General features: G+C 46.8%; 2 protein-coding genes across 2 annotated transcripts in view; one reads left to right on the forward strand and one right to left on the reverse strand.

Annotated features, from left to right (window-relative positions):
• The window catches only part of ASTN2 (astrotactin 2), a 410,202-nt gene that overhangs the window by 126,266 nt on the left and 270,503 nt on the right, over positions 1 to 13,433 (reverse strand). The gene's annotated exons all lie outside the window — the stretch shown is intronic.
• On the forward strand, positions 1,902 to 7,601 carry TRIM32 (tripartite motif containing 32). The gene is made up of 2 exons (XM_062590668.1): positions 1,902 to 1,957; positions 4,741 to 7,601. The coding sequence occupies exon 2, from the start codon at positions 4,808 to 4,810 to the stop codon at positions 6,749 to 6,751; it is 1,944 nt and encodes a 647-aa protein (XP_062446652.1). The 5' UTR covers positions 1,902 to 1,957; positions 4,741 to 4,807; the 3' UTR covers positions 6,752 to 7,601.

The following is a 13,433-nucleotide window of genomic DNA, read 5'->3' on the forward strand; positions in this document are numbered from 1 at the left end:
GAAGGACAGGGGAAAGCAAGTTTTCCTCCAATCGAAGATAAATAAGATATCGCACGACTCCCACAAACCTTTGATTTCCTCTCTGCCCCACCGCAGCTGTACTGATCGCTAGCCACCGATGGCAGAAACAGGGCTGCTCTGGGAAGGGAATTTAATATCAACCAGGATGTGCCCTGAGCAAGTCCTTGAATAAGTAACCACTGCTGCATATCTATTCGTTGCCTGTATTTATGTGCATCACCCAATCAACTGATTACATTTACCATTCTGAATCTAAAAATAGTTGCTTCTGACCCAGGAGTCCGTGGATTGCTTCAATGCAGTCTACAGAATAGACTAAAAATTACAAACTTTCCACACACGACGCAAAAACCAGCACACGCTCAGGATTCTGCTGGTGAAAGAAAGAAAGAAGCAGCTACAAGCGGGTAACAATATTACACAAAAATCAAAGTAAAAAGGATCAGACTCTGCATACCCATGGATTCAACACACACACACACACACACACACACATATATATATATATATATATATATAAATAAAATAAAACTAGAAAGAATAACGAAAAAATAATTACAATTCAAAGCTCCTCCAGGTCCCGCCTCTTCCACACGCCCTGTCCGGCTCTGTCCATGGCGCTGGGGCAGAAGGTGCCGGTGCCGCTGGGGTCAGGAGGAAAGTCCCCCCAGCAGCGACTGTGCCACCCCAGAGCCCACGCTGGTCCCCCCACACGCTGCCAGTGGCAAGTGCCAGCAGGGAGCTGCGTTTTAATGGGCGAGTTTCTGGCCACTTCTAAGTTCAGCCTCAGGTTTTCCATCTTTGTAGCCAAGGAAAGGGGCTCGGGCTGCCAGCTCCAGTGCAGGGGGAAGCCCCCCATGGCTGCTCTTGCTTCCCACCTTCTTCTCAAGTCTGAGTCTTGGCCTCTTTGGGCCATTCGCAGGAGCTGATTTTGCTGCCTCTGCCATGTCACCATTTTGCCATTTCTCGCAGGGCTCCAGACCTATGTTCTGGCCACGGGGGCACAACTAGCTACGCTTTGCCACAATACGGATCCTGCTGGCTGCGGCAGAGCTTCACGCAGCTGCTGCCCTCACCGAAGCATAGCTTCGGGGATGGGCGAAGGGCTGCAGGCAGGGCGGAAGGTGCGTGGAGGTCAGTGTGCAAGCCTCCGGGCTCACGCACGGCGCTGCACACAACCATGTGGCTGCTGGTGCATGCACGAGTCTGGCTGCGCATGCACGTGCAGCGTGCATGTGTGCACACATCCCGGTGTGCACCTGCTGGCAATATGCATGCGTCTGGAGGTGCAAATGCAGTTACAGTGTGCACATGCCCGGGTGTGCATGCATCTGGAGGTGCATGCAGCTGGTGCAGGCAGGCACATCTCTGCACATGGCTGGGTGTGCACCTGTTGGCAGTGTGAACACGCCCACTCGTGTGTGCAGGTGCATGTGCGCAGAGGTGCGGTAGTGTGCATGCACAGGTGTGCAAGCAGGTGCATGTGTGCACATTTCTGGAGCAGCATATGTCTGGGTATGCATGCAAGTGCATCTGTGCACATGTCTGGGTGTTCACCCACTGGCAGTGTGCAGATGCCTGGGTGTGCAAGCAGGTGCACATGCGGTGTGGTGCGCACACCCAGGTGTGAAAGCAGGTGTGTGCATGCCTGTGTGTGGTGGTGTGCACGCCCGGGTGTGCAAGCAGGTGCACGCGTGCACACGCGTGGCAGTGTGCGCACGCGCAGTGCGCACGCGCCCCTGCAAGCCCCGGCGCGCGCCTGGCGCTGGCAGGAATCGGGGGGGCCCCGGGGGAGGGAGGGGAAAGCAACGCGGCTCGGCGCCGGAACTCCATCCCCCAGCATGCCGCGGGGGCGGGCGGTGACGTCACGGCGGGCGGCGGCGGCGGCGCGGGGCACGCCGGGGAGCAGAGCGGCGTCCCCGGGAGCGGCGCGCAGGTAGGGCGAGAGGCCGCGGCGGACAACGGCGCCCCCTGCAGGCGGGGGGGTGGAGCGCCCGCCTGCCGCGGGCGGCCCGGGGGGCGGCGGCGGCGGCGGGGCCCTGCCCGCGGCGGCGGCGGCGCTGGAAGCCTTGGCTGGGGGGGGGCCGCGCCCGCCGCTCGGCGGCAGGGGCAGCGGGAGAGGGGCCGAGCTGCGCCCTGCGCCTGCAAAGCGGTCGCTGCCACGGGGGGCTCGGCCCCTGCGCGCCGCTGGGCCCCTGCGCGCCCCCCTGCGCGCCCCCCTGCGCGCCGCTGGGCCCCTGCAGCGCTGCCGGCGGCCCCCGCGGCCTTCGGTGCAGCCACATCCAGTGGCTTCGGCGGACGGGCGCGACAGACAGTTGCTTTCTGTGGATGTTTTCCCTGAGACAGAAAACCCGGCGCGTGTTTTCATGGTGGTCCTGTAATCGCCTGCGGAATGATTTGACAAAGGCTGTGGGAAGTCGTAACCCAAATTTTCCAGCTCTGTCCTATTATTTGTACCTGTTAATAAGCTAAGAATTACAAGCGAACTACAAATTGGGCTTCACAATATATGCGAAAAACTGCAGAGTGGAAAGAGGAACTACAGCAGGAAAATTCTTTGAATATAAGACTACAGAACTTACATAATGTACACAGCTTTATAGCTCGATCCTCAGCTACGGCTTTCTCTGATACTCTTCTCTGCATCAAAGGAACTGGCTCGGGAACGTCTGATATGCAGGGACAACTAGCAGTTAAGGAAACTTCTGTGAAGGCATGACTGAGTGTGACACAGAGATGAAAGTGTAGCTCTAACAGAATTTCACATTACTGAGACGCGTGGTGGCATTCTGATAAAAGGGTTTTAAATATTAAAGGAACATATAAATCAACTTTCTAAAAGCTAACAAAACCCCCTCCTCCATTTTCCTATAACAAAAGTACGTGTTTTAAAGATAACTTTTAATGTAACTCAGATGATCTGTTTGTGCTGCTACTTCATCCTTCCCTAAGCGAAGTCTTTGACATAATTCCAAGGAAAATAAGAATAATAGATTATGTATCCTATGTCTCCTTTTTAAAAATCACTTTAAAATACAGATTTTCATCCTTCAGAGGAATATTTCTGATCCACATAATAATGCACAGGCTTCTAATTCCACAGCTGAGATACTTGCTAAGATTAAAAGGGAAATGTATTATTCAGTGCCTGCAATCACAAGCGACTGGACTGCCATTGCTCCCCAGGTGCTATGTATGTGCATTCATTGTGCTACCAATCCAGGGAGCCAAGCATCAGATCCCAGGTTGGTACCTGGTGGAGAGACTGCTGCACCACTGAATCAGTCCCTGGAATCTAGGCCGTAAAGAACGGTGAACTGGGCAGTGGATGAAAGCTGATGAATTCAAGTGACTTGTTTTTTCTTTTGATTTCTTTTTCCCTCCTTATGAACCTAAAGAACTTTTCTTCATTGCAGCTGTCGTCTTCCACTTCAGCAAATCGTAAGCTGGAATACACCAAACCTTTCTGTCTGAAATGCTCCCAAGGATGAAGCAGGCAAACTCAGCAGGGAAGCGAGAATGCTGAGTGCATGCAGCCATTATTCAGAAAAAGCTGGCTGTTCACGTCTCCCTGTGACTGTCTCCATTTTAAAGACTAACAATTTCCTTCCTCCCCCCCCCCCCCCAAAAAAAATGTTTTCTCCACATTTCTTTTAATGGCTAAGTAGTGCAATAGCAAAGGTATTGAAACCCAGTCTACTGAATAATAACTTAATGATGAGAGCGCTATTTTGTCCTTTGAATGGCTGGCTGCTTTAGCAAGATTGCTGCTGGGATCTGCTTCCTACTGAGAGGGATGTGAGGATGAAGAAACCTGTATTAAAGTTGAGTGGCAGCAGCAGTGGCATAAAACCAAACCAAAATACAAGAATGAGGTCAATGCTACAAGATTATAAAATAAACAGAAATTATATGTGGTTAAGCTAAGTCCAAGAACTAATAACGATCACTTATAATACGTATTTTAAACAAATGTTTGGCGTTGCCTTTTCATTGCTGCTAATAGCTGCTAGAAGACTGCCGTGTTAAGCTGTATTTTATTTGCATGCTGAAGCAAGATGCAGCATGGCAGAGGTTAATGACCTATATTGACAAAGAATCTTAGATGTGTATTTTCAATACATATAGTCATTTACAAAAACCAAAGCTGACAATCATTCGTCTAGCTTCACTTCCTAGCAAACATATGAGACCTTGAAAATCTATTTTGGCTATCCAGAAAAGCAGATTAAAACAACTACATTTACTTCATTTGTATCTGATGTCACATCTAACATAGGTCTCCAGAGGTGGTATATTAATGTCCTAAAGCATTGCACCATCTGGTACCTCTTTTGATGTGCAGCATTTGAATGCTTGGTTTAGTCTCTCTGGGCTTTAGTAAATTATGTAAGCTCAGAGGTCTGGCAGTGGGAGATGGGTGCCATGAGGAGATGATTCAGTCATCAATATCTATTGGGTTTCCTTATTGCTGCCATTACACTTCTTTCAGTTCTGCTTATAAATTTTGCAAGTGAATAATTCATTGCACTAGAAGCTGCAAGGTAGTTTTGGAATTTGCCTACTCTGAGATTAGCTATGATTAATCTACCCTTTCCAAATGTGGAAAAGCCAACTATTTTTTTTTCCAGGGTTGGGTGATAAATCAGCAATAAATTGCTTGGGTATGTAACTGCTGAAAATGAAATAAATCACGTTTCCTTTTTTCTTTCTGGATAGGATCAGAGCACCTTGGAATAAATGTGAGTACCAGATTTTGCACTGGCTAGAGCTGCCTTGGAAAGCCATGGCTACTGCCCCTCATCTGAATTCAGATGCGCTCCGAGAGGTCCTGGAATGTCCCATTTGCATGGAATCCTTTACTGAAGAGCACCTGAGACCCAAGCTCTTACACTGCGGGCACACGATCTGCAAACAATGCTTGGAAAAACTCCTAGCAAACAGCATTAATGGGATACGTTGCCCCTTTTGCATCAAAATCACACGGATCACAAACTTAGCTCAGCTGACTGACAATCTTACTGTGCTGAAGATCATAGACACCACAGGACTAGGTGAAGTGGTGGGTCTTCTTATGTGCAAGGTTTGTGGGAGAAGGTTGCCTAGACACTTTTGTAAGAGCTGTAGCTTGGTTTTATGTGAGCCATGCAAGGAGACATCACACATGCCCCAAGGGCACAATGTCATTGCTATCAAAGAGGCTGCTGAAGAGCGTAGGAGGGAATTCGGAACGAGGCTTGCCAGACTTCGGGAGCTCATGGGGGATCTGCAGAAAAGAAAAGCATCTCTTGAGGGTGTCTCAAAAGACTTGCAATCAAGATACAAAGCAGTTTTGCAGGATTACAGCAAAGAAGAGCGCAAGATCCAGGAAGAACTGGCCAGGTCACGCAAGTTCTTCACCACCTCTTTGTCTGAAGTGGAGAAGGTAAATAATCAGATAATGGAGGAACAAGCTTATCTGCTGAATTTAGCAGAAGTGCAGATACTGTCTCGCTGTGACTATTTTCTTGCCAAAATAAAGCAAGGAGATATAGCTCTCTTGGAGGAGGCAGCAGATGAGGAAGAGCCAGAACTGACAAACAGTCTGCCAAGGGAGCTGACTCTTCAAGAAGTTGAGCTCCTTAAGGTGAGCCATGTGGGACCGCTGCAGATTGGGCAAGTGGTGAAGAAACCTCGGACTGTTAACATGGAGGAATCACTCATGGAAACTGCAGCATCCTCGTCGGCATCATTTAGGGAGCCTGAACTGGTGCAAGAAGAGGCCAGCTGCACACCAAATTCCTCACCAGCAAAGCCAAGGATGCCTGAAGCAGCAACCAGCATCCAGCAGTGTCACTTCATCAAGAAGATGGGTTCCAAGGGCAGCCTGCCAGGGATGTTCAATCTCCCCGTCAGCCTACACGTCACTCTCCAAGGAGAGGTGCTTGTGGCAGACCGTGGTAATTTCCGAATCCAGGTTTTTACCCGTAAAGGCTTTCTGAAGGAGATCCGCCGGAGCCCTAGTGGAATTGATAGCTTTGTATTAAGTTTCCTTGGAGCAGACTTGCCCAATTTGACTCCCCTTTCTGTCACCATGAACTGCCATGGCCTGATAGGTGTGACTGACAGCTACGATAACTCTGTAAAGGTGTACACTATGGATGGCCATTGCGTCGCATGTCATCGGAGCCAGCTAAGCAAGCCATGGGGCATCACAGCCCTGCCTTCTGGGCAGTTTGTAGTGACCGACGTGGAAGGGGGAAAACTATGGTGTTTCACAGTGGACCGTGGTGTTGGGGTAGTCAAGTACAGTTGCTTATGTAGTGCAGTCCGCCCTAAGTTTGTTACTTGTGATGCTGAAGGGACCATATACTTTACTCAAGGGCTAGGACTTAACCTGGAAAACCGCCAGTATGAGCATCATTTAGAAGGAGGCTTTTCAATTGGCTCTGTGGGTCCAGATGGGCAGCTGGGACGCCAGATTAGCCACTTCTTCTCAGAGAATGAGGATTTCAGGTGCATTGCTGGGATGTGTGTAGATGCCAGGGGAGACTTAATTGTTGCCGATAGCAGCCGTAAAGAAATTCTGCATTTTCCTAAAGGAGGTGGCTATAATATCTTAATCCGGGAAGGACTCACCTGCCCAATTGGTATAGCCATTACTCCCAAAGGGCAGCTGTTAGTGCTTGACTGTTGGGATCATTGCATTAAGATCTACAGTTACCACCTGAGAAGATACTCCACTCCCTAAAGGCATTTCTCTAGGTAAAGCCCCTTTGGTCATTATGCATTCTTCCAGCCTCACTGCAGTTTGACAGAAACCAATGTCAAACTTTCAGGTAGACTGTGCCAAAACCCAAGGGGGTTTGGCATAGAGGCCATCGTATTTTGTGTTTAGAAACAAAATAGCTTGCGTGGTGGTGTTCTGTGTTTTTTTTTTAATCTATACAATGAAAAAAAGCATGAGGGAAAGAACCCTTGGGAGTATCCGTTCTGTGTTAAATGACTGGTCACTCCATAAACCTCTTCACCTTCTTATGTGACATCTCCTACTTCAAGCTTCAACTATTGTATCTTTCTTTGTGCCATAAACACTGACTGACTGCTCTAAATCACTTTCTCTTAGAGGACTTAGAGAAGCAATCCTCTTGCTGTGGTACTTGCAGGGAACTCAGTAGCAGTTGTCTGGGCAACTACTAGAGAAAGCAATTTCTGATTGCAGCACTGCATAAACCAAAATAGCCCTCTTAAACTGCACAAAGATGGAGCTTTACTTTCAACCTGAAGAGTGAGGTTTTTCTCTCCCCGTTGTCCTGGTATTCAGGAGATCGCCCGGCGTGCCATTTGTGAACCCTCTCTGTTCAATGTGAAGTGAGTACTGTGCAATCATGGGAGACTGAGCTGAGCCAGAAAACTGCCCTCTGAAGGCAATGGGATTTTTATTACTATTAAGAGTTCTACTAGTTAAAAGGGGATAAAAACAGGGTGAGGGTTGGGAGAAAAAATACGGGAAACCTACTGTTGGTATTCACGGGTGTTTTATTATTAACTGTATCTTGGAAACTGTCTTTGGAAGGCATGTTTGGTATCTGAAGCTTTGTGTGGGAGGGGGGGAGGAGAGGGAAGTAATAGGGAGTAAGACTGGGAAATTGTAGTAAACAAGATTAAATGCAACATACCGAGTATTCACCTGCACTTCACTATCCTGCTTTCTAGACCACTGCATTTCCTGATAGATTTTCAACCAACCATCTGCACTGTGTATGTGAAAGTTACTTTCTCTTGAGATGGGGATAGGAGGCATTTTTTCTCTTTTAATTTTTCTTAATACTTGGAAACACTTCCTTTGGTGCACTGCCTTCTTCTCGTGTTTGCACAGCAAAATGCTACATTCCTCAGCTTTTTTTTTTTTTTTTTTTTTTTTTTTTTTTTTTTTTTTTTAATGGTACCAGCAGGCACCAGAGTTCATGTTCATCATGGCTTTGGGCCAAATGAAGCACAAAACTGCAGCTGTGTGAACCAAGGCCCCCATAGTGCTGCTCTCCTGGCTGATAAATACATACCTCAGTGTGGTGCTGCTCGCCTAAAATAGTTTATTGAAGAAAAGATGCATTTAAATAGGACACAGTGGTAGAGTGTTAATCTGCCACAGATAATAGTTACACTGCAGTGCATTTATTTGTTGCTAACAACAAAGTAGTTGCAAATTTTGGGGCACGACAGACAATATAAAAGCTGATTTTTACAGTGGCTGCCACGCTACAGCGAATTGTTTGCTATCTGTGCTACCACATATATGCAACAAGTGATTCTTTTTTTTTTTTAAGAATTTTTTAAATTATTTTTAGTGAAATAGCAAAGTAAAATGGGCTTCAGAGCAGCAGGCACTCCAAGCAATTTTTTGGCCCTTAGAGGGTTTCTGAACAAGCACTGAGAACAGAACTCTTTGGGGTTGATTTTTATTCTCCTTGTCTCCCTGTTCTGTTGAGCCAAAGAGCTGAACAGGGCCAGCATTAAAAAAAAAAAAAAAAAAAAAAAAATCCAGCTGTGTGATGGAGTTGCACCCTGACCAGGGTAACTTCCTATTTCTGTTGCTGTAATTTGCTGGAAGAAGCTTGTAGAAAGGGGAGCAGGTGCTAAGAGGGAATTATTAGCACAGTAGATGGTGGAAGACACTGAGGGAATTTAAAAATTCTACTTTTCTCTTGAGCTGCTCTGTGTATTTACTAAGGCTACCAACTTCCACGTAATTATTTATATTCTCAGCGTCTTTCTTTTTGGGTGGGAGGGGGGAGTTGCCTAAGGTATGTAACAGCAATTTGGGCAGCTGATTGCATCTTGTATGTATGTTTTGGGGAGATGACTACTATTATTGGCACCTTCTGCAGTTAATTACATTGTAACTCAAGGCATTTTTCCACTGTTATGGTAATGGCAGTTCCTTTCCCTCTGATCTCTTTTAAACATCTCTCCTATTCCCAAGAACTGCTTGAAGCAGGAAGCTACCATGGACCTGAATAACTGAAGCAATATTATCTATGATAATATGTACCTCTGTCATATTCTGTTCCAATGGAATTTTTTTGCAATAAACATCACATTAGTAGCAAGAATGTTTCCTGGAGTGCTTAAATGGTCATAAAGCTGGTCCAATAAACTGACTGTGAAGTTTGTCACCCCAGTCGATTGCTGGTTATATAGTTTAAACAAAGCCTCTGTCGTCTGTTCCCCGCTCAGAGAGTCAGAGAAAATAACACAGCTTCGTGATGCATTCGTGGGCCAAGATACTGGGACTGGTGCCTGGGTGTATGTTTAGCCGGCAGCTGTTGTTTTATTCTTGGGTTTCAGACAGAAAAGGGGAAGAGAAGAAAAACTGTTGTCTCCAGCCTAGGGTATGCACTTCCCCTGAAAAAGCTGAATAGGGACTGAGGCGATTTTGGAGTGCTGTATTTCTTGCAGTGGTCCCCCCCCCCCCCACACACACACACGCTGTTGTGATCATCTGCCAAGTGAGATGAAATGGAGTAATTAAGAATTGTGATGAAGTAGTTTGGCGTCTGCTCTTTACCTGGAGAAGGAATGCGTCTGGTTAAAAGTGCGTGTTTGATTTTTAAAGGTTGTGTAATAAAGGAAAAATTGATCCAATTAAAAGTGCATTGCAAACGACTCCTTTGGTTATTAAAAACACTTCATCTCCTCCCTGTGGTGGCAGATTGTTTTTTATGGCTGGTGGGAATTAGACTTGCTAGCACAATAGCTGCAAGACCCCTTTTATGCTGTCAGGATGTGGAGGATAAATCTGATCTCTTTGGCAGGTCTAACGTAACTTTATCTAACACTTCTCTACCCAACTCATAAACAAATACTAGAGTTTCTTACATCCATTCACACAGATAGTCCCATAAGGCCAATGTCTTACTTCTCACTGTAGCTGATACCTGATGTTTAAAAGGCCTGGTCAAAATTCATTCTCACGCAGTGCACTTAGCAAAGTCTGCTTGGGGGCTTGTCTGAACAGCTGGGGTCAGAGTTGCGGTCCTCACGTCACTGACTCATTTAGGCACTTTCTGGCTCAGTTCTGCTCCCCCCACCCCGCAGAGGTGACATACTTTGTTAACAGAATTCACAGGGCTTTTGATAGTGGATAATTTGGATAAATACTGCAAAAAAAATTGTTAGAAACAGCCTATTCATATGGAACCAAAAGAGAGCTAAACAGTTCGCCACTCAGCTTTCAAAGGCACCAGTTTATCATCAGCATGTACAAGGTCTCTTCTTTCTCTGTTAGCCAGCTCCGTCTGTTGATCCGGGCGACAGTTTTTATTACTTGTGCTCATCTCAGGTGACCTGAAGCAGCTCTTTAAACAGCTATGAGTTGCGAGATTATCAAGCGTGTACGATCCTTGCAGAATGACTGCCGCGCCAGCACTGCTAGACCTACCCTGCCATTTTGCGGAAAGGTATGATTTCGTAGCGTAGAGGCAACCAAGCCCTGAACAGTTGCTCTGCTCCGAAATCAACAGCCACGGTTTCAAAAGGGAGGAGAGGGGAGAGACTCTTTCTTAATCAAAGGGGGCAGAGCTATGAAAACAAAAATAAAGCCAGATGCTTTGAGTCTTTTCCATTGTATGGCTTAAGTGATTTTTCTGGGTCATTACTCAATGTGAGGATTTAAAGTTACTTCATTTTGCACAACTAATTACTCTACTTGCCTGGATTACAATGAGCAGTGCATAAGGTCACTTAGGAGACTGTTTCACAGCACATATTTTAAACTAAATTTCACAGTAAGCAGCGAGACTGTTTTTTCCTCCTCTGAACAAAATGTCAAAATCTGAGGTTTTAAAATAAATATAATGATAGAAACCACATGCTGTAAGAGTGTTACAAAGCTATTGTAGTCATTATTTATAGGAACACATCTCAAGGACAGTGAAATTCTATATACTTCTGACCAAGCAGAGCAAGGTATAAGGGAAAGGAATGATCTCCTTTAATAAATGCAAAACTTGCCTTAAAGCTTTATTAATGCACCTGACTCTGTCTAGGAATTGGAAACTAAAGGTTCCCAAGGACTAGTTCAATCTTAATTGTGTTATGGTGGTACCAGACCTAAAGGGAGATAAATTAGACCTTGAAAGGACAGAATGGTCCTATAGTCCCTACTCTGAATAATATGGACTGCTATTTTAGCAGAACTCTAGGCTGTATCCTTAATATGGCTTATATTTTATAAAGTTGTCCAAACTGCTGAGTTCACAAGAAAGCCTGAAAGCATAAACACTGTAACTTCTTAATAGTAAATACAACCAATGACGTGATCCAAGAGAAGGTAAGCAAGTACAACCATACTGAGCAGACTGATGGGCAGAACGTCTTAGCTAGTAGGACAGGACCTCTTCAGAATAAGCAATCTGTTAGTGAGAGGAAAGGTCTTTTACATTTGTTGCAGCCACTTCCCACGGTCAGTTTGTTGAGTCCCAACTTGGCTAGATAGCCTCGGCCAGGAAAACTCTATAGAGATCTGCTCCTCATAGCAAATGCAGGAAAAAAAAACAAAACAGTTGCTCACCAAAGACCTAACAACAGACTACTGCAACATAATGTCTTGATTGTGGCCACACATGCACAGCACACGCCAAGCACATACATACTCCTACTTCTCTAGGCAACCTACTCCCGGTTCCCACCGTGACACACAGGAGAAGAGCGCTCTCAAAGGAGAGGAGTGTTCTCAAAAAACAAAAATATCTTTTCCTTTTCCAAGTTTTCCCAGGTGGAGAACAGAAGTCTCCCACACTGAGGTTCAGCCAGTCTGCACAGTGCGAAGGAAAAGCGTTGTCATTCACATATTTGACAAGACGAGACCCTCTGCATTATCACTGATAACATCTCCATTTTCTCTAAGTGTGGGAGCACTTACAGACATTTGTTCTGCATTTTGCGTATCTCAGTGGGAACGAGTGAGCTAGAGCGGCTGTTGGAAAATTCTGCTGAGGCTGTCAGATTTTGCTGTCAGAGCAGCTCTTCCCTTTTCTGGCTCCCCCTTTCCCCAGCCAGCCAGACCGAGTGGCCACAGAGCAAACAGGCCTCTAATGCACCTTTGCCAACATAGTCCCTGGCAGGTGTATTTGCTGGACAGAGAGATCCCTCTCTTTCCTCCTGTACGTTTTGTGATGGTGTCTTAAATGCAACAGGAGGTGGCACGGGGCATCACGTTTGCCCCAGCTGCCAAATGAAGATGTTCACACAGTTGGTGCAAACTTAATGAGGTGCCATCAGCATTAATTGCTAGCCTCAGTGGTGGAGAAAACCCATGCAGGCTCCAGTGAAACAGATCAATGGATGGGTCGATCTCAAGGTTCCCGCTCGGAGGCCCCTCCAATGAGTTACAAGGTTGCTAGGTTATGTAAAGCCAGAGCCAAACCGATGCTACAAAAGGGCCTTTAATCACGCTAAATGAAATAAAATCAGGGTTTAGTTTTGTTGGCTCACAGGCTAGCTTGGTTTCTAGAGGGGATACTGGGGAAGGCAACCTTCCAGCCTTTGCCTGAGGCCTTGACGGAGTGCAGAACTGCGTGCAACAGCTCCGTGGAAACTCCCCCCCGCCAGGCCTCCAGGCGCCTCTGACGCTTGTGTACCTGCAAACCTTTGCGAGTGGGGAACGCGGCTCCATCCCCCTTTGAGATGCTGTGCCTCTACCTCCCAGTGCTCCTCATAACGGTTCCCATTCGCAGCCTGAGCAGGGGGGCTACAGTGCTCTTCTTCCCCCCCTGCCCCCCCCCCCCCGAAGCAATCTTGCTCCTGCTATATTAGGGTCGATGGGGGGAAGCTTGTCTGGTTCCTGCCTGCAGCACGAGATTTGTCTCTGCCGCAGCACACACCTTATCTGCTAGCAGGAGGAAGAGATCGTTTAGCACTTCTGCGAGCAGAGCAGACTGCAAGCAGTCGAGGTGTTTGCAGCATGCCTGTCCCAGAGGGCTGGCTGAGCACAGGCAGTGAGAAGGGACAAACTCGCCGCTAGCCCTGGAGTGAACCAGATCCGTTTCCCTTCCATGTGGCTGAAGAGATCCATATGCGAACACCTACACACACGTCAAGGGCTCTTGTGACGGCTCCCTTCTGCAGCCCGCGAGCGCAGCATTCAGGCTCTTCCAGCATCGGCAAAGGGCCAGCATCTGGCCCAGCAGTTTACAAGAAGTCAGACTGCCAGCGACGCAGTTTCATGTTTGAGACAATGTTTTCAATTAGGGCTCGACGCACAGATTGTGCACTTTATTGGCAGAGGCCTCCTCCTGAGGCCTACAGATTGATTTATGAAGTTGATTAAAATATTAAAATAATTTTGTGCGATGCTGCAAACATGCCACAATGTGCATTTTTATCATTTTTGGTGCCATTCCAATTAGCTCAAGACTCCCCCTTACCCCCTC

The sequence above is a fragment of the Rhea pennata genome, chromosome 18 (genome assembly GCF_028389875.1).
Source record: "Rhea pennata isolate bPtePen1 chromosome 18, bPtePen1.pri, whole genome shotgun sequence".
Classification (NCBI taxonomy): Eukaryota; Metazoa; Chordata; class Aves; order Rheiformes; family Rheidae; genus Rhea; species Rhea pennata.

What these genes read in the sequence shown, in the direction of transcription:
- TRIM32 (XM_062590668.1), top strand. Translation starts at nt 4,808, where the DNA reads ATGGCTACTGCCCCTCATCTGAATTCAGATGCGCTCCGAGAGGTCCTG.